Source organism: Rhynchophorus ferrugineus, unplaced genomic scaffold, assembly GCF_030347505.1.
Source record: "Rhynchophorus ferrugineus isolate W39M unplaced genomic scaffold, kcgeb_rfMv2 rfM2, whole genome shotgun sequence".
NCBI classification, from domain to species: Eukaryota; Metazoa; Arthropoda; class Insecta; order Coleoptera; family Curculionidae; genus Rhynchophorus; species Rhynchophorus ferrugineus.
In genome coordinates this window covers 88,747,256-88,769,250 of record NW_027472581.1, presented here as the reverse complement: position 1 = coordinate 88,769,250, position 21,995 = coordinate 88,747,256, and the positions used below count along the sequence as shown (strand labels likewise).

Genomic DNA, 21,995 nt, shown 5'->3' with positions numbered 1-21,995 from the left:
AAAGATTTTATATGAAATTTAACATATTTTGGGTCTCAAAAGAGGACAGAACGAATTATATATGAAACTTATTAGGTACATGAATAAGTAGTCGTTCAAAAAACGTATATCGTTGAAAGTCTTTTTTTTCTTATCATTATGTATTTATTTTGATTACAGTATAATGCTGTCATTTAATTGGCATAAGCAAGTATTATTATTTGATTATATCTTGGTAGAAAGCAACAAAAGCCACATTATACTTAGAAATATATTTGGAGAAGATACTGCTTCTATCATTAAAATTGACAATAAAAGCTTGGAAGACTAATCATATGTTGTAGAATAAATTAACGAAATGATTAACTTTTCTGCAAGAAAAATTAATGACTATAGGTTGTGATACAAACTATTGGTATATAGTATTTTATGATTTATATATGTTTATTTATGATTATCGGCTTTAGTTAATATAATAGTAAACGATATTTAAGTAATATAAGCTCTAACATTAATCTTTACTTGAAAGTTGCATTGGGATTTTCATATTTGGTAAATTTTTGAAAATTGAAAAAAGGATTTAGCACTTGTTATTAGAGTTTGTAAAAACAATATATATGTAATGTAATTTCTAATGTCAATGTATCAAGAAGGCTTGAGGTTTTTTATATTATCGCATTTTAGAGATTACTAATCTGATTACATATAGTTTTAACATTTCTAAATTGTGCTGAACCAGTACTCGATTTGAAGCCAGAAAGCCACCCAGAGTTAACAACTCTTGGCAAATTACAGCTATTTGCTGAGGTAAATCCTTCATATATGGATAGAGAAAGTTGAAAATTATTAAAACCAGGTATTATCGAAGACAAAACAGAACATGTCATTTGCTTCAGTTTACATAGATGTGACAAAAAATTGAGAGCATTGGATGGCAGCTTTTATCATTTTACCATGATATAGACCGGACATTTTTCCATACAATTATTATCTATCTATATTATCATCTGTCTTTTTGCATATCTCTAACATTTTAGGTAATAAAACCCATTATGAAGTTCATTCTTCCATTTATTATTTTGGGATAGTTGACAAGAAACTGTTCTTTTTATTTTTCCCGCTTTTTTTGGAGAAATTTTGTGTAATATATTAAAAATCTGCATTTCTTGTTCAAGATAGTGGAAATATATATATAATAATATATGCAACTGATGTTTAAATTAGAAAAATGTTATTTTACTAACTTACGTTATCCCTGCTGTTTACAAACGGATTATAATATTTTTTAAACTTTCCGTAACAGAAGTCTAGTTTTACCGAAACACTAAAAAGACCTTCGTCCCAGCTAGTTTCATCAAAATAACTTCCAGCAAGTTTGATTGAGTTCCTAAAAATAACTATTTAAACTTTTCTTATTTTAGTTTTCATATTAATTTAAATTTTCCACCGTCCAAGATTCATTCTAAATATTTAATTTCCAAGTCGAATTGCATAATTTATTATCCCCATTTCGTTACGTTAATGATGGATGTTTCTCTTTTTTCTTGCAGAATATCTCAGATGAGAAATTTAATACTTTGTTCGAGGGACTTGAGCAGAATACTCATTTAGAAACCTTATCGTTATCAAACACTGGTCTGACTGATCGGGGGGCAGATCGGTTAGCGCAGGCTTTGGAGAAGAACAGCCAACTGAGGGTTGTGAATGTGGAGAGTAATAACATTACGCCGCTGGGTGTTGTCAAATTAATCAAGTCGTTGTTGAAACAAAACAGTGTGGAAGAATTTAGGGCGACCAATCAGGTATGTAAATTCGGAAGCAGTTCCGCGAACGTTGATATCATTTTATGCATTGGGCTTTCGTTTACAGCGAACACAAATATTGGGTAATAAAATAGAAATGGAAATTACGCAGCTGATAGAGAAGAACCCTACGATTTTGCGACTTGGATTGCATTTAGAATATAACGATGCTAGACATCGTATCGCCACACACCTACAAAGAAACATTGACACAAGTGAGTACACAGTTTTTTATTCACAGTTCGACTGAACAAAATAAAAACACTCAGTTCAGTTATCGTTTATTGAATTAGGATTCTTTTCTTAATATTTTTTATTAGTTTTTTTTCAGTTTATTTTTATTTTCCTTTCATTTTTATGACTTATATTTTACATATAAGGTAAATTTATGTAGTTTGATAAGTAATGTCTGTTTGATCCTCCAATTCTTAATATTCTCGCATGTTTATTAAATTGGTATATTTCAAACTTATAAAATACTATACTTAATGTTATCCACACCTCTTTGTTTGATTTATATTGCACCAAGTGCTATATATTAGTGAAATTATTACAGTACATTGAAATGTATGAACAGCCATAACTCATTAGTGATGTATAAAAGTGTTCACCTTCACCATTTTGTCTGGTATCCAACATCAGCTTTTTTACTCTGGACCCATACGAACGGTTCAGCTATGTTTGAGTGAATACAGACAGAAAAGTCTGGGTTAATTTTGAAAGATATTTGTTTCATTCTGCTTCACTAAATATTTGAATAGTTATTTTATGTTACAATGATAAATTATGAGTTTTGGTCAATTAATTGGTTTTAATTAGGATAGCTTCTTCGGATGTTGCTAATGTAAAAAGTCCATTGCCATATTGGAATATTAACATATTGGCTAGTATATATTTTCGCTTATTTTGAGAATGTTTATTCCAGTTTTAAATATCGATTGGTAGGTATTGGTGATGTAACGAATAGTCTTATTTGCAAATATGAAGTTCGTTTAAAATTTATCAATCCAAGATTATTTTTTGTGCATGGTCGATATCTGCGTTGGTAGAAGCACTCTACAAATGAATTTCTAAATCGAATTAGAATATAGCATCTAAAGAAAAATCAAGTTATATAAAGTATATACGTGTCCTATTCTATTCTAGTTGTCTTTCTACATTCTATTAAATTTAAGTTTATATATGCAGATATTCCATAGATACTCTTTATTATGGGTTTAATTGAATAGACCAATTTATATAATACAATAATATGCAATTAATTAATTATTGCTAATGTAATTTTTTACTTTCATATCATATATTACATTCATTTTAGTGTTTGTAAGATTTCCATTCTTTTTTAAGGAGTTGTAAGCACACTTTTTAATCAAGGAGAGCTACTATGTCTTAATGTGGACGTTTTGAATGCCATATTGTGTAGGTAGAACCAGATATCCACTCATAATATTATGTAGTTTTTGTAGTTGCAGACAATCTGACATTAAATCTGATTAAATAATACTATTATTTAATATAAAATCAACATTATGTAATAGAACTATTGACTTGAAGTAAGTTCAGCATATTTTGATGGTTTCTAGGCCCATGAATGACTTCCATCAACATTACAAAACACACTATAGCTAATTGTTCATTTATTTATAATTGTTCTTGTTAATTTTACTGTATACTACTTAATTAATTCAGTTGATTACTCAAAATCAGTTCACTAAGTAATCACTTCAAAATGTAGGTTATAGTCCTTATAAGAAGTTGCTTCATGTCCAGCAAACTACAAAAAAGATCATAATATATGCACTTGTATATACATAGTTTACAAAATGGTTCACTTTGACACTTCAATTATCTGGTTTTAAAAAACCTTTCAGATATGTCATTTAGTACTATTTACACTTGGTTGATTCTAAAATGCTTAATAAATTGATGACTATATTGAGGAACGATTTTGTCAAAATATCTTGATTTTTGGCTTTAGGTTCTTGGTAAAAATTAGCTTCATCAACAGTTCAACAACACTTAAAATAATTTATACAAGTTTATTTATAGTTTATATAACTAATAGTATTTTAAAGGTTTGTCTGATAGTAATAGCTTTATAGCTGAGTTTAAGCACTTACACAAGATCTATTTGGGTAGGAGAAGCTTCACATTTGCCAATATCGGCTTCAGAAATTGATATTCGTTACATAACTAGTAGGAATGGAAATTAAATATTAATATAGGTTAAGATTATATGTAGATATATTCATTATTAAATATCCTTAGTAAATAGTGCACATAGCTAATAAAACATTTCATTTATACATTTTGTCCATATTATATCAATACATATCTGACAAATTTGATTAAAACTATTCACTCCACAATACAATCATGTAACTACATTGCTAAACGGACCTGAATCGTTAATAATCGTTTTAATTATAATTTTGCAATTATAGAACGACAAAAGATTAAAGCAAAATATCAAATCCACTTGGCTGCGAAAGGAAAAGCTAAAATCATTAGAACGGAATAGACGACTTAATTTAATTTTGCATCGCCTGACATCAGACGAGAATCTCGTGAGTAGCTAGTTGGATTTAACTCGTTTTATCGCTGCTGTAAAACAAGACAAGGCTTCTTTAGATGCGTTAGGTGTTTTGGTTTTCCATCCTGGGTTAAGTATACGACCAAGTAAGGTACTACCGTTATATAGTACACACTCTATACTTTTCTCTGTGCGTCCCATCCCTTTTTCTTACCGTTTAACATTTACCGCATTATTTGTGTTTGTCCCTAATTTATGCCTTTTACTTGATAGTATTTTAATTGGGGAATGGAAATAACGTCCTTCAGTTATGACATAGAGGGTGTTTCAGAAATAACTTCGTTTTTAAAAAGCAAAAAATGAAAATCTTAAAAAGTTTGCTTGATTATAATAAAATGAATATTAAATGAAATAGGGAAAAAGTGGAAAACAACTACATTTAAATGATCTTCATTAATTTCTCACATTATTTTATTTAAATTGGACATTATTTGTGTTTGTCTCTAATTTCTGCCTTTTATTTGTTAGTATTTTAAATAAGGAATGGAAATATGTCCTTCAGTTATAATCTACAGGGTGCTTCGGAAATAACTTGCTAATAGTCAAAAGAAGTATTGAACATTACTGAGAAACAGCTATATTTAAATGATCTCCATTAATGTCTATACATTATTTCATTTAAATTGGACAATGAGACTGTATTTTCAGGATAGCCCAATAGTTTTTAGGAGTTAGATATAGACTCCTTACTGCTTATTCTTCCAGGAATAATTCGTGTTAAATCTGTTCGTTTCATGGGGCATTAGCGTTTTGAATTTAGAGTTTGAGCGATTGTCCGACTTGATGTGGTGGTCCAACGATTACCTTCGGGAGTATAATAACATTTTGAACTTTAATGAGTTGCTTTTAGAGCAGTATCATAGTACAATTCTGATTATTTATGTTCCTGTTGATGTGAAAATGATTAATCAGAGAAACATACACTGAAGCACTTTTGATTTCCCACAGTATTCGAATCGGTTTATATGGTCATCGGGCTTGATCTCTTGTGCAGTAACAATCTTTTGAGGATGAATGTTTAAATCCTGATTGATAATCCGATGAACTGTACTGCGATTTATTCGAGTTTATTGTACGTTTTCACTTGTTTGGGACCTTTTGTGTGATCTGGTGACTATTTTAACACGGATTTTGGTGTTTTATCAAAATAGCATTTGGTTTGTTTCTCATCGATGATAAATTAAAATATGTTTTGGAGTGAAATATGTGTATAGACGCAGAATAAGAATGCAAACGAATTTATTGCTGAGACAACAATTATTTTCTTTATGTTATAATTAAAGGACAGCCTACTCGATAGTTGAGTAAAAATTATAAGAATACTGGGTGCTATTTACACTATTGCTAACAAATAAATTTGTGCTTTCATAAAAAATACTCATTCTATTAGCTTAACGGCAATACTGTTGCTCAACAATCATTGATCACCCAGGTAAATAATAAAGATAAACGAGTTTCACGTGGCTCAAATTTTTTGCTCAATAGCTTCTGAGATTGTGTGCTTACTGACCCTAAACCAGGATGCTTTAAAAGGTTTTTTTGTGACAAAACTTGGTGTTATTAACAATCTGCGCAGAACCGCTGGTTTTTTAACCATTGTACACGGATATGCTTTGACAATATTACACAGTGAATAGTGATCAGCACTCGTTGTAGTCTATTTGTATACGTTTATCAGACAGAAACTGAAGATGGTTTTGTAAAACTATCCATTTTTGTATTTTGAAATTGTTTTGGTGTTTCAAAAATCACAGAAATCAGTTTTTTTGCAGCAACACCCAAAACCGTCATCAAGTTACCAGTTTAAGGATTTTTTAGTGATTTCGTCGATAATACTGGCCTGTAAAAACTATTTTTATCCATGATTATATATTTGGTGCCATTGAATTGAAATATAGTACTAAAAAATATTTACTACATTTATACACTGAGTAATTTTTAAATAACTCTATTTTTACTTCTAGTTTATAAGCATTTATGATAGCAACATTTGAAGCAAGGTAAAATTTCCAGTAAATCTATCTGATAATTTAACTCTAGCCAGATTTCATGGTGAAGCCAGCAAGTATTTCCTTTTCCTGGTTATTTTCCATTCCTGAATCCTTTTACTCTATTATCTGATATGGGTACTAAATTAATTTTGTGGAAGAAAAGAATGACTTCAGAAAATTAATATTTAGGGACATTTATATTGTATAATATTTCGACTAAAATAGGAACCTTGAACCTTGAAAATCTTCAAGCAAGTTAAACTTTAATGTTTCTTGTTCAATTTTAATTCTGTGTATTGACTATATGATCAATGAGCTGTGATTTTGATGAGATATACTCACAAGTATGCCTTAAATATAATGAATTTGGTATGGAATTGAATCCAATTTGCAAAATTAAAATTGAATGGATACTTACCTGGATGAAATGTTCTTATATGCCTGTTCAGATTGAAAGTGTTATAATAGCTTCTTTGGCAATATTGACAAATCTATGATCTATCCATTACTGAGTACCATTTATAATCAAAATATGAACACTGCAATAATAAATAATATATAAACAATAAAATGTTTAATCTTACAAAGCAAAGATCCTACCAATGCCAGGGTGAAATCCAAAATGGCTGTTGTAGTTCGTTGGATTCCGCCTCTCGATTGATTGTAAATGGCAACGTCTCAAAATCAGACGGAAACTACCGAAGTCTACCGAACACCGGTTAAGATTCTCCAGAAATACCCTGTTGCCAAATATCCGCAAAATTCTTCGAAACATTGGTGATAATAATTAGAGGTTATATATCAGTCAAATTTGTCAATTTGTTTTGATGTCATAAGTTTTGATGACGTGAATTGGCTGTTTTATTGAATTTGATTGAGGGCATTAAAATATTTATTAGATTATTGCTAATTTTTTAAAGGTGATTTCTTTGCCGATCAGTGTTGCTTGTTTTTTTTAATCTTTATTGAGAATATGTAATGATAATAATAAGTAGATAGCACAATATAAATTATGAAGTTAGCTTGCCTTAGATTAATTGAATATCCTATGCTAGATCCATGCCAGTGTTATTAGACCTGTTTTAAACGACTTCATTGTAGTGACATATTTTGCACGCACAGTTCGCTTTTAAATTTAGTAACACGAAACGGAATCGATACGTTATTTTGTTTGCGACGTAATAAGAAGGAGGGTAGTAGAGGCGGAAAGAGGATGCCAGAATCTCGAAACGAACTTTTAGGGTATTAAAAAAAGGGAAAAAGGGATTTTTTCGGGGACGCAGGAATTCCCCCTTCAAGTTAAATAAGGCAGCAGATGAAAGGAATCCTTTCTGAATGCCGTGTGATATTTTCTTTTGAGATTACACATGTAGTGGGCGTACGAAAATAACATGACGCCGCATTTTAAACGGTCCACCGTTATATCGAAATATTAATAAGGCTGGGATGATCACTGGGATGTATATGTTGGGAGTACCAATTCAAAACCGAAATTATTTCTCAAATTTGAAAGATTTATTAGAACGTCGATGTCAATTTATGACGTCAAAACGTCTCAATGTTGCCGCTATACTATAATATCGTAATAAAATAAAATAATGAAACAAAAGTTTTATAAAAATATAATTTATTTCAACATTATGGTACATCTAAAAATTACAGTTAATTATATAGCCACAATAGTTTATTGGTTAGAGTTATAACCTCTTATCACTATTGTTTTCAAGAATTTAGCATACGTCTGACAACTGGACGACTTTGACTCTGATTATTGACTGATGATAATTTTACGTGTTCGAACTAATCAGACAGCATTGCGTCTCTTTTTAACTAATTAATGAGACGGCAAATATTGTCTGATTCTAAAACGAATTTACAAATTGCGGCAAGCAATCCATTAAACATCTTGATGACGCATATAAACAAATAAACTTTGAACAGACTATATATACATTTTCATAAGGACAAAGTTATTAAAAAGCGGCTTTGGAGTATCGAAAATAGTAGAAACGTCTGATCTGGGATATTGTAAACGCTTCGCGGAAACGAAAAAAAAAAATTATTGAGAATCAATAACTCAGAGCCATATTTTCAATTAGCCGTTCATTATTTTTACATCGTCTCGTACGGGGTCCCGCGGGAATTGCCGATTACGTTTAAGTTTTTCCTGCTTAGCGCTGAAGCGGTCCCTTTTTTCCTTTTCATTTTTGTAATTACTTTGATACGGCCGTAGCAGCGTTGCTACCCGAGGAAAACGTAATACGCTCACTGTAAATTATATTGCTTTGACTTTCGATTTGGACATCGTTGCAAACAAAGCTGATTTCTGTGTTTTTTATGGCGTTGGGTTTTTCTACCCATGAAGGTATTATTAAGTTGAATGAATATTGCGTAGTGAATTAAGAAGACGTAATTTTATTATGCTATTGGCGTCTACGAACATATTACGGATAGTTGTTTTAATCGAGTTCATTGACATTGTTCCAAAAGTGATGCGCATTCACCATTTTTCGAAATAAGTTGCGGCGCCTTCACCATATTTGGGTTTGTTAAATCCAGGTGGGAAAGGCAAGAAGATACTGTCTATTTAAAAATATGTGTTTTATTATATTCCAATATATTATGGATAGTTGTTTTTGTAAGGTTCATTATTATTGTACAGATATTTGTGCCTTCACTTTTTTAAAATAATGTACATTTTACAAACCTATCTCTTTAAAGATAGATGTTTTATACTGTTCATCTTATGAAATAATCAGGTAATAATCAAAATTAACTTGCCTTCACCATTTTTTTTGCCAAGTTAGTTTAAATCATATTTTATGAGAATTCTTTTAAATAAATTTTTGTATTAAATGCGCTTTCACCATTTTCCAATGAATATATATTTGTATGTACTAGCATAATAATAATAATTTATCTTATGAATACCCAGAATACATTCTAATATTTTACCTTATCTTTATGTTATTATTGGAATGGTTAATGTTTGTCTTTTTCTGATTCCATTTTTGCAATTACGTTGATGCACTGCTAGCGTGACTGCTTTCAATTAGATATGAAATGTTCGGCATAAATTTTACCATCGTAATTTCGTTCTGGATATTGTAACCACGGAACGGAATCCAATTATTCGGTTTGTTGTGTTTAATTTTTTTGTTATTGCACGCGTTCGTAAAACAACGATGATTTTCCGTAAAATGAACGTCACTTTATTTTGTTGCATCATTCTGATTATTATTGTTTGTTATATTGATACATTTTTATTAATAGAGATATACGGTAACAATCTGTATTTATATACCATAGCGCATTCACCATATTTTAGTTATATTAGGACGCATTCACCATATTTTTTATTTTAATTTTTAAAGTAAAATGGAACCATGGCGCATTCGCCATATTATTCACTTTTGATCTCAACTAAATTCGTCAGTAGTTAATTAATGAAAATAATGTAAAAGTGAGAACTATTACGAAATTTCTATACCTCTATTTGATGTATGTGATATGTGTATGATTTGATGTGTATGATATTTAATTTTGTTGTTATTTCTATTTACTATTGGTTATTTATTATAGAAATAGCATACGAATCCACTACATATATTAAAATAATGAAACTTTAAATTGTACCCATGATTTATTTCACGGCGCATTCGCCATATTTCTTTAAATGGATTTTTAATTTAAATTTTAAAATAAAATTGAACTATTGCTGTATACATTTACTGTAAAGCTATATTTTGATGAGCATAGAATATCTATTATATTTAGATGATTGTATTTTAAAAGTGGTACGCGCCTCGTGACTTTTATTTAAATTTTTTCAATTATTTTTGTTTGTTATCGCACGCGATTCGAACCGAAGCCCATAACTATCATCGCCGTACATATTTTCAATTAAGAGGGCGCGTTGTTTCGCATTCGGCTCGAATGGCGTGGGCGATTTCGTGTTGTTCGCTTTTTTTTCACGTTCTTTCCAGAGACCCGATGCCCTATTTTTTCCTTTCTATTTTCGCAATTACTCCGATGCAACTGTAACGCCACCGAACACTGAGGAAATCTAATAAGCACGCCATAAATTATATGTGAACGGTTGCATTCTGTTTCTGGACTTTTTTACGATGTTCTCGTATCCGAACGATGTTGTACGTGGTATCTATCAACGTTATTTTTAATTTATTGTTTATCTTTTTTTGTTATTACTTCACACGTTTTTGTTTGAAACATCTCTTTATGTTTATTAATGATCAAGGCGCATTCACCTTTTTAACGTTACAAGTCCTTCACCATATTTGTCAATTTTGATATCAGCTGAACTGTTCAATAGTTAATGGATGGAAATAATGTAAAAGTGGGGACTATTACGAAAATTATATACCTCAATTTGTTGTAATATTTAATTCCGTTGTTATTTCCATTTATTATTGGGAAAATAGGAAAATAACATACGAATCCACGGCATATGATTAAAATTGTGCAACTTTAAATTATCCGCTTGATTTATATTCCATTTGTTTAACGGCCGTGTTAGTTTTCCAGTTTGGAAACATGGCGAATTTAGAGTAATTAATAAATTAGTTCGCCTCGAAAATGTTGTTTTTACTATTCGGCGATGCTGATTTGAATTAATTTATATAGTTAGTTAATTAAATTGGAAATGGCTGTTAAAGTGTTTCGAATAGAACTTTGATAGAATTTCCCAAAATGGCGCTCAACTAAATTAAACAGAAATATTTTTCTTTTTGTTTTTTTTTATCTCTATAATTACTCCTTTGTTTTAATATACATGTTGTAATACTTTTCCAATTTGTGTTATTACTGTGATGATTTTTCGGATAGAGTTTTTTGTGGGAGCTAAATGTGGCAAGTAAGCGGCATGTTGATACAATTTGTACTTTAATTCACAGAGTAACGATAGTTTCTTGCTTTGTATATACCACAGGGTGTTAACGATACAGCGAATAATTTTGTTTTGAGCCAGGAGTATTTTAATATGGGTTTTTTTATACAACTTCATAGTTGTACATCGTCGATCTACACTGGCTTCAACGTTTGTTTATATAATAACATTTGTTGTGCAGTGATATTTCAAATTGTCGTCCAAGTAACCACCACAAATTTCTGCACCTTTCTTTTTACCATACCATCAATTGATTGAAGTTGTATTTAATTCTTGATGAACCTTGGGACGTTTTTTGTTATAAAACTTATTTAATCATCAATATACTGGGTATTGTTGTGATTGTATCTTTTTTTATTTTATTTCATCTATTCAGTTTAAAATCGGCTTTTATTGATCCATGGAATCAAATATACGTTTTTGACGCCTATTTTCGATTTTGTCCACGTCTGGTTAACAGTTTGATGAGTTAAGAATGATAGTTAAACATTGTCATCGTCTTTTATGCTTAAAGGACTCATCAGAGTCAATAAAACATCTCCTGAGGGTTCCTAAGATCACATGCTATTTTTCTTAAGCTAGGATAATATTATCATGCGTAATTTTTTCGTCTTTTTTGGTGTTGTGGTTTGTACTGATCCTTAAAGTTAAGACTTTTGAGACTATTGAGTCTTAAGACTTTCTAAAGACTCAATATTATTTTTAATTAATATTCAGTAAGTGTTCTTAAGTTTTTTAATAATACGAAATTCCAAAACTCACACTCTCTCGCACTGACATTTTCACGTCATTATAAACAATACAAGTTGTTCTGAAATGGCAAAATTTTCTGAAGGAGATTACGGTTATAAATGTCAAACATCCAGTTGGAAAAATCAGATGGAGCATAACATCACCTACTATTGCCAAGGCTCAACATATAAATAGCAACTCTCGTACAGTTTTCGAAACTATAAACTGACTCATAATTCTTTTTTTCATTAACTTTTTTGTCGGTCATAATTTGGTCGCGTGTATTTTTTTTGTCTCCCCAGTCCTTTATGGATCTCTTTATACTTTAGGCAATTTAATTCTTCACTGTTCCACGCTTTTGATTAACCGTCCGCAAAATGTACCACGATTTAGATTAGGACGTATTTCAGAAGGAGATATTTTTATTTAAGCAAGGCAGCCACTTTTTTCATTAAAACGAAAAAAAATCATTTTGTCGAAGGAAACGATATAATTGCAACATTTGGTGGTTTAGGAAGTTATTTGGCATCTGTTGTTTGTTGGTATTTTTTAAGTTATTGGTTATTTAATCTAATTTAAATTTATAATAAATTCATTAGTTTTACTATACTTAATTAAATCTGTAATTTCTAGTTTCTCTCTTGCACTTTTATTTGTATAGTTAAGTTCATCAAAATATTGCAGCAGTCAATAGTTACAAACTCTATCTTTATTCTTCCTTGTTGACATCATGAATCCTTTGGTACCGCGTCAGTTTTAATAAGCGTGGAAAGAGAATATTACATGAGTACTAAATCTGGCGCGTAGTGTGCATTAATATGTGACTGTATCCTAAGCATAAAAATGCATGAACTAGACTATGAGGGCCATCTACATCGGCATAAAATCGGATGTGTATATGATGGTATCAGCAAGGTGTAGTATATTAGGAGCTGCTAATACCAAATGAATGAATATCATTCAAATTGAATTATGTACTGTCGCAAAAAATACCTGAAATAGCGAGTTACAATGATACAAAATTATCCTCTTGTATGAAAACGTTCGTTCACACGATCCAAAAGGTACACCGGTGGAGCTGGATGGCGCCCAGAGTGCTCATAAGAGTTAGCTTCTTCTGATTATTATTTGTCACATGCCGAATGACTTGGATGGTTTCGAGATACTGAAGAAGTTCGAAAATGGTTCAATAATTGGATCGTTGTCAAACCAACATGTTTCGATAGGGTATTGCTGTGTTGTCAGTAAGATGTAGAAAAGATAGGATGTAGGGAAAAATGTAGAAAATGACGGACAATAATTTGATTAAAATAAATTGTACCAATTTTCCTTATTAAATGCTATTTTAAAGAGAAATAATCATCAAAATGTACCCAGGTACGAGAAGTAACACGAACTAGACCTTTCGCTGCTCCTATCATTTGGTGGGTTGCCTACAAAATCATGAACTAAAGAAAAAGTGTTGAATTCCATAATGTACCATATGCTGTTCAGTCTATTCTATTTGAAATATTTTACCAGATCACTCAAGCTCAACTGAAGTTATTTGTGTGATGCTATATATCTCTATTTTAAGATTTATTTCAATATATTTATATAAACATTTAACAGGTCAATTGAAAAGTCCCCGGCCTACCATAGTAAAACACATTTTTTTGGCAAAATTAGTTTTTTTTATTCAACATAATTCCCTTCAAGCGTGATACACTGATTATAGCTACCATCCAACTTTTCGATACCATTTTTGTAGCACCATCTGTCCTCTGCTTCAAAACAGGCCTCAGTTTCGGGGATCACCTCTTCATTCGACGAATATTTCTTCCCAGCGAGCATTCTTTTGAGATCTGAGAACAGGAAATAGTCGCTGAGCGCCAGATCTGGAGAATACGGTGGGTGAGGAAGCCCAATTCATGGATTTTTGCTATCGTTTTCACTGACTTGTGACCCGATGCATTGTCTTGGTGAAGCAGCACTTTTTTTCTTCAAATGCTGCCGTTTTTCGCCGATTTCGGCTTTTAAACGGTCGAACAACGCTATGTAATAGTCGCTGTTGATGGTCTTTCCTTTTTCAAGGTAGTCAATGAAAATTATTCCATGCGTATCCCAAAATATAGAGGCCATAACCTTGCCAGCCCACTGTTGCGTTTTCCCACGCTTTGGAGCGGGTTCGTTGTGTGCAATCCACTCGGATGACTGTCGACTGGACTTATGAGTGAAAGAGTGTCTGCTATTTTATTCAATTTCAATTTACGGTTATTCAAAATAATTTTGTGGATTTTTTAAATGTTTTCGTCGATAACAACCTCTTTTGGCCTTCCACTGCATTCACCGTCTTCGGTGCTCATGTCACCACGTCTAAAATTAGCATACAAATCCTTGATTTTCCTGGGGCAATGTCCGGAAACTCGGCATCAAGCCAAGTTTCTGCTTCAACAAAGTACAGTTCAAAATGCAATATTTTATCAACACGCGAAACTCCTTTTTATCCATTTTTTTCGCAATAGGAAAAGTTGCTTTACTCAAAATGCTATAATTCACAAACTAATGATCCGATAGCTGTCAAATTTGTACAAACATCTTTTGAGGGTTAGGGCTAACTAAAAACATATGGATTTAATTCTAGTAGCGCCATCTATGGTCAGGCCGGCGAATTTTCAATTGACCTATTACTTATATACCATTGAGTAATTTGCTTTTTTAACCCATATAAGGTTCGATAACATCTTTGATAAGTATTTTTTTTTTGACATTTTGTTTTTTGAGGATATCAGTTTAATAGATTATATTGCCTATGTATATATTATATTTATATTAGCATCAGTTTGAGCTCTATTTTGAACAATATTAATGACGAATTGTTGACGAACCAATAGCAATAATAAAATTTACGGACTCGATACTTTTACATCGCCTTGATTTATACGCACCCTTGCTGATTTCATGTGTCAGAACAATAAATTAAACGCGCAACTTTGTTAGGTGGAAGATTTAATGGAAAATCGACCCCCTCCATCAAAAAACGAATCCATATCAATCCGAAACACTACACGAAGACTAATTTTAGCACCAATTAATTAAAAAAAATCTCACATACAAGCGCAGTGTATAAAAAGGTAATGTAGCGAAAATGGAATAATTTCTTCTCGTTTAAGTTTGTTTCTTGTTCTGCGGGAGGCTAAAAATAAAACCGGAATCGATACTATTTCGTCTGCCCTGCGAATGGTTTTGTTTTCAGCACACGCAGGATTCGGTACGGTTCATAGTGCGTTATTATTTTGATATTGCTTAAGTAAATATCTTTTTTCGTATACGTTTTGAACACTATTACAAAACCGGGGAGGGTTTTTGACTTTTGTGTGATCTTGGCGTGTGTCTGTTAACTTTTCACGTGTTCTGCTGCCTTTAAATGTTATTAAATTGAATCAAATCCCAAGAAAAATCCTGGTATTCCTTCTACAGGCTTAAATTTTTTAGTCTTCTGTTCACTAGACAGTCGGTTTTTTTTTATGATTTTCGTTATATTAATTGACATATATATATATATATATATATATATATATATATATATATATATATATACATACATATATATATATATATATATATATATATATATATATATATATATATATATATATATATATATATTATCTTCTCTTTATCAGATCAGATGTCAGTAAATGCTCTAGTGTATTCACTTCACAATATTTATAATCAAAACGTTGAATTACCCTGGTGAAGAATTCTAAAAGAATATGGCAATATTCACACTTCAGTGCATTTTTTGGAATTATTTACCCCATAAGCATACCTTTTATAAACACGTGCTTATTCCAAGTTAATTGTCAGTCTAAATACATGCACATATTTTTTATATCTTCTGCTATTTTTTTTAATTAAGACTGATATTTCTTGTTTTGTGGTCTTACATTCAAGATTCAGGTTCCCTTGTCTTATATGTTCTGATTATTATAATCAATTTTGACCACTGAATTTGTCTGATATAAGTAGTTTTAACAGTCTGATCATCCAGATTTACCCACACTTCTGGAATTTATATGTTAAGGATTCTTTAAAGGATTTATATAATTGCTCTCTATTTTTTCTATATTTAAGTCTCTATATTTAAAAAAGATCAAGGGGAATTTTTCTTTAATCGTAAGGGAAATGGCTTTTCTCTTTGATTTTTATGTATTTTCCAAATAGCAACATTTAAACAACATTTTATTTAATTTTTATTGACTTATTTATGAAAATACAGCATTCTAGATTTGATTTCTTAAAAAATGTTCTTAAAAAGTTTTAATTTTTATATCGATACATGAATATTTCATGTATTCGAATAAAGTACTTTTGGAGTTCTATTTAATTATAGCTAAAATTAAATCAAGTTTTTCCTTGTAAAATAAGTTGTGTTCAAAGAAAAAAAATATTCATCAGAAAATCATTGTTATTTTCAATTGGCCTGTTTTTCTTTGAATTTTCTGCCTAATATTTATTGTTATTTATTTATGCAAACTTACAAGTTTAAATAATTTAAAATAGCAACATTTAAACAACATTTTATTAAATTTTTATTGACTTATTTATGAAAATACAGCATTTTAGATTTGATTTGTTAAAAAATGTTCTTAAAAAGCTTTAATTTTTATATTGGTACATGAATATTTCATGTATTCGAATAAAGTACTTTTGGAGTTCTATTTAATTATAGCTAAAATTAAATCAAGTTTTTCCTTGTAAAATAAGTTGTGTTCAAAGAAAAAAATTATTCATCAGGAAATCATTGTTATTTTCAATTGGCCTGTTTTTCTTTGAATTTTCTGCCTAATATTTATTGTTATTTATTTATGCAAACTTACAAGTTTAAATAATTTAAAATAGCAACGTATAAACAATATTTTATTTAATTTTTATCGAATCATTTTGAAAATACAGCATTTTAAACCTGATTTCTTAGAAAAATGTTCTTAAAAAACCTTTAATTTTTCATTGGTATATGAATATTCCTTATGTCCTAAGGAAGTGCTTTTGGAGTTTTATTATTGGTAATTATTATTAAAATTAGATCAAGTATTTCCTCGTAAAATAAGTTGTGTTGAAAAAATCTGAATCATTCATCAGTCATCAGTTCTCTGGGTTCAAAAACAGAGTTAAAAAAGAAAAAAGAACACCGTGAGAGGAATTTTCAAAGATTCATTCCTAGAGATTTACTCCATCTGATCTAAGAATATGGGAAATTATTCTTAAACGAAAATATGGTATATATGAGATTGATAATGTTTAGTGCTTCTTTTCTCCCATTGTACTCATTCTAGCAGCTACTTTGATTCCGCGTAGATTTTAACCATTTTTAAACGCGGAATTTTATTTTTGACGTTGAGTAATTCCTTCTTCCTCTTTTCCTCTGTCCCGATATCATTTTCAATAATGTCATGAAAGTTCCTGTTGTTTTATTTTGATCTATTCGCTCGGCGAATATGACGCCATCCATCTTGTGCCGGAGACCATTTTTTCTTTTGTGATTCTTTCGTAGATTGCTTCGTCACTCGTAAATATGTTTTTGTTGGTCTTCGAACCGGGTTTATTGGGTTATCAATTCTCCAGATCACGTATCGGACATGTCAGTGCACTTCGTAACATTTATTTCCGTCATGTTTGAATGTTATCGTGTTTTGTTGGTTGCATATTTGTTAGGAGATATGAAAGCTCCGATATTTCATTTAATCAAAACTATTTTCTTTGTTGTGTAGCTTTTAATATCGGCAAGGAGAGGAAAATAGATTTTAGTCATATTGTTTTAAATGATAATCCATAACATTTGGGTTTTAATCTTGAACCCTATATCATCATGAATATTTGATCATTACCATTTTCGTTAGTTGCTAAGTTATTAAAATTCGTTAAATTAAAAAGTTACTAAGGTTCGTTAGTAATTAAAAAAATGTTGCTCAACTCTTTTAGCACCAGGGTTTTAAATAACCCAATTTATTGTTATCTTGGTAATTTTATATCAGCTAATTTTGTTTACAAGTGATTACTATTTACTTAAGCAATTAATTCACTTGAAATATTATTTGCAAGCACATGACCGTACTGTTTTGCAGTCTTATTTCGTTTGTTATTTTTTAAGCTCACCTGTATTTATTTAAAAAAAAAACTATGTGTATATGTGTTCTACAAAAAGCTGTTGTTGTTCTATAAGTATATAAAATATATTTTTCGAGAAAGTGTTGTTTATTTATTACCTTCCCGACACCTAGTTTCATTAAATTTAACGAACAAGAGTTATGGCTGTTTAGAGATTTCTGTTTGAATTATATTGTGTGGTCCGTCCAAAATAACAGTGAACTCACATCATCAAACTGTATGACGTTACGACGTCGCAATGTTGTCTCATCAACTTTGACCGTTATCTCGTTCCTGACTGTTTATTGGCTTTGGCATTTTGAATCAGAGCAATTACAAATATTAAAACAACCTTTGCCAGTTTATAACCTCTAATTACTATTAGTAATTTTTCGAAGAATTGCGGACATTTGACAACAATGCGAAATTTATAGGTTAGTTTGGTTAAAGGATCGGATAAGTTAATTCTGGTTAAACTACGCATCTGACATCGTTGTATCTCTTCTTAATTAGAACAAAATGAGATGACGTGAGTATACCGCAATTTTGGACCGGCTCTATAATTCAGTTCAGCCAAAAATTGGCATATTAGCGTTACGGTAATGACTTAAAAAGATGAATAAATATACTTTGGTTAGTATTTGTTTTAACAGAGGCTGTTTTATTAGGTAGCTTAATAGAAAATAGAAATGCCAATGAATTGACTAAACCGTAGATTGAAGTAGTCATTTCTTATTGGAAGAAATATTATCTTCAATAAATATGTCTAAATACAAAAACCAAAACAATAGAAAAATCAAACAAATATTCAAAAAAAAAAGATACTGCGAGTTATTGTTGTTGCTCCTTGGTGCTTGGCGTAGTAACAATCTGCATAAAGACCTGAAGGTAGAAACTGATCGATGACTATACCCAAAGACATGAACACGGGCTCCATCAGCACATCAATGTTGAAGTTCACCAGCTCCTAGATAATGAGGATTTAGAAGATTAAACAGAATAATGCCATTTTATCTAGTTCAGTGAAGTCATTAGTAAAACTCAGTTCACGTTAAGAACAGTGACCTAGATGTTAACCCCAAAGTGTCTATCGTAGAATAAGTACATTGAAATTTGAAAATCGTAGCAAATTAGGCTAAAAACAAATATCTAATTATTCTTAGTCTTAAAATAAAAATTAGGCAGTGGTGAAAAAAATGGCTAAAATGGATTAAAAAAATGAATTTTTCCAGTCCCTTATGGTAATATATTTCAAGTTTAAATGGTTAGAAGTGTTGTACAATGTATTTTTATTTACTTTTGATGTGGGTATTGCAAGGTAAGTCCAGATATATTTTAGAAAGCAAATAGGTGTACATTAAGTATAGTTTTATAGTTTGAAATAATACATGTTCTCTCGTCTTGGCCTGATTGTTATCGAAATTAATTCAAATACGTTGTATTACGACCGATTTGTGTGTAAACATTCTGTTAACGGTGTATCGTTGTTTTCCCCCTATAGTACGGAAAGACTTAAAAATGCGATTGCAGTTCAGATTCTTTAACCACAGGAAGACACCTTTAATTAAGTGAAAGGTATTTCGTGTTTGAGTGTTTTGGGCTTCGAGCCTGCGATGTAGTTTCGGTTACTAACACCGTTATCCGCCTCTAATCATGTAATTTTCAGAGCTAACGTTGTTTTGTTCGATTTGCATTGTTAACACCAAGCCACAACTTAACATTTTCAGTTGTTTAATCCATGGAATGATATAAATTAGTAGATATAAATAAATATATTATATTAATTGTGTTTTTTTAATTGATAACTTAATATGTATTTTGGATTTTATCCGAATATTATGAATGTGATAAAGTAATTCATGTTATTTAAGATTTTGTTATGACACTGCAAATTTCTTTAAATTAACTTAATAACCCCCATTAGAATGTAGAATGTTTTGCCAACTTTTTAAAAACAATGACATTTTGAAGCTTATTATAGTTATTAAATGATTTTTATTACGTAAATACTCTGTTGTTAAAAAGTTTGGAAACAATAAGGTAACAAACTTTTGAATAATGTATAAAACCAAAATAAAATAAGTCTTTAGATGATATATATATTTTTTACAAGATATTTTTCAACAAAATATGGATTACGTTTTCACCTCATATTGCAAAATATATTTTCTCTCACCACTTTTGCAAATATATTTTAAAAACTTTAAGATAATTGCTTTAATAGAACGATGAATCTCATAACGTGTGATTGAAATTTTTATTACAGATTATTATTATTTATACCATTTTTCATTTGTGATACTGATTTGTTGTGTTAACATGATAGTAGAAACATGTTATAGTTAAAAGTAGAGTTCTGGGAACTATCGGCTGAAAACATTACAGTTGAACAGTTGATAGTCGCAAAACAGTCGAATTAGTCAATAGTCAAAAAAGCAGTCTACTGAAAATACCAATTACTATTTGACATGGCAATTTTTGTTGCCGTTTTTAATATTGATCCTGCACTGTATTTCCAAGATTGTTGCTAAGTACTTCCCTGTATTTGTAGTGGTATTTGATATTATTTATTTGACGCCAATGTCTTAAAGAATTATGTCTTCGGAGTCAATTTTCCCATTCAGTTCCTTCTTCTTTTATATAATATAATATATTTATGGTTTGGTTTGGTTTGGTTGTCACTTTTTTCAATTTCAAATATTGTCATGTCTGTTAGATTGTATACTGTTAATGGAGGATGATCCATATCATTTTAGGTCATTAAACTTATTTGCGTAACCACTCTGTTATGTATTTAAACAGCTGGGATGACGTAGGTACACAGTGACAGACTTTTCGAAGACATGGGAACATTTTCAACTCTTGATTTATCAATTCCTATTTTATCCACAAGTTCTTTACGGTTTTGGGCGCTTTTGATTGTATGTTTTTATACTTAATGATACCTACAATTTGCTGTCTTTGCTTCTACTGAACGTTCTTTAGTTGGCAAAAAAATATTAAAAATTGTTAATTTTGAGCTGTGAAATCTATAAATAAACCAGTACAAGTAATATGGTAGTAATTTAGTAATATATTAAGGCAATATAATATTTCTCTATTTGTTTTAACGACAATAATATGTTGTTAATTGTTTTTCCTTAATTGAATTTTTCTATTGAAACAATCTAGACTACAAATGGAATAACCTAATTGCTTCAGAGGGATATCAAAACGATCTGCTTCTTTACGATTATTTCAAATGTTCCTTCTAAAACTTGGTTATTGCTTTAATTTTTATCGCAATTACTACTTTTAGTTCGCCTTGGGTTGGAGCTTCTGCATCGCATTGCATCTTATATAGTGCGATAAAACTTTATGCGGTTTTAATTTCATTATTGCTCTAGGTCGGCTTCGATTTTTTTCGTAGTTTTGTTGGTATAATGTCGAGTATTTGCCGCTTTATTTTTTTATATATTCTGGTCAGTCTATTTAGAAATCACGGTCTATTATTTAATTGAGAAAACATCTTCGGACGACAAATAACATTAGGAATTATTACAATATTGTATTTGGGGATTTGAGAGAATTTGCATCATTCATTGCATTTGAAACAGGTTGAGTTGAGCGACGTGAGCTTTCAGCAGAAACCACTTGTACTTTCCTGCTCAGAAGCTGTTTTTGTAGATGAGCGTTAGGCCAAATAAGAGTTTAGAATAACCTTGCATCTTCTTGCTTTGCATTTATCTGGATATTGTTGAAAAGTAATTTCGTTAGATCTGAAAATTTTATACCCTTCCTTTTTGCTATTTTATAACATTTTTGATCCCGCTATACTTATTTTGAAGTTATCTATTTTTAAAATCGAAGTTTTCAATTCCAAT

General features: G+C 30.5%; 1 protein-coding gene across 23 annotated transcripts in view; it reads left to right on the top strand.

Moving 5' to 3' along the window:
- The window catches only part of tmod (tropomodulin), a 202,799-nt gene that overhangs the window by 124,355 nt on the left and 56,449 nt on the right, over positions 1–21,995 (top strand). For 7 of the 23 annotated variants that reach the window (XM_076396837.1, XM_076396839.1, XM_076396833.1 and 4 more), the window contains exons 6-7: positions 1,530–1,781; positions 1,849–1,996. In XM_076396837.1, coding sequence (XP_076252952.1) covers positions 1,530–1,781; positions 1,849–1,996 — 400 coding nt within the window. Of the gene's footprint in view, positions 1–1,529; positions 1,782–1,848; positions 1,997–4,225; positions 4,349–6,146; positions 6,188–14,982; positions 18,234–19,633; positions 19,708–21,995 lie in introns of those variants that run through there. The other 16 variants (XR_013004564.1, XR_013004562.1, XR_013004567.1 and 13 more) reach the window with 5 other exon arrangements.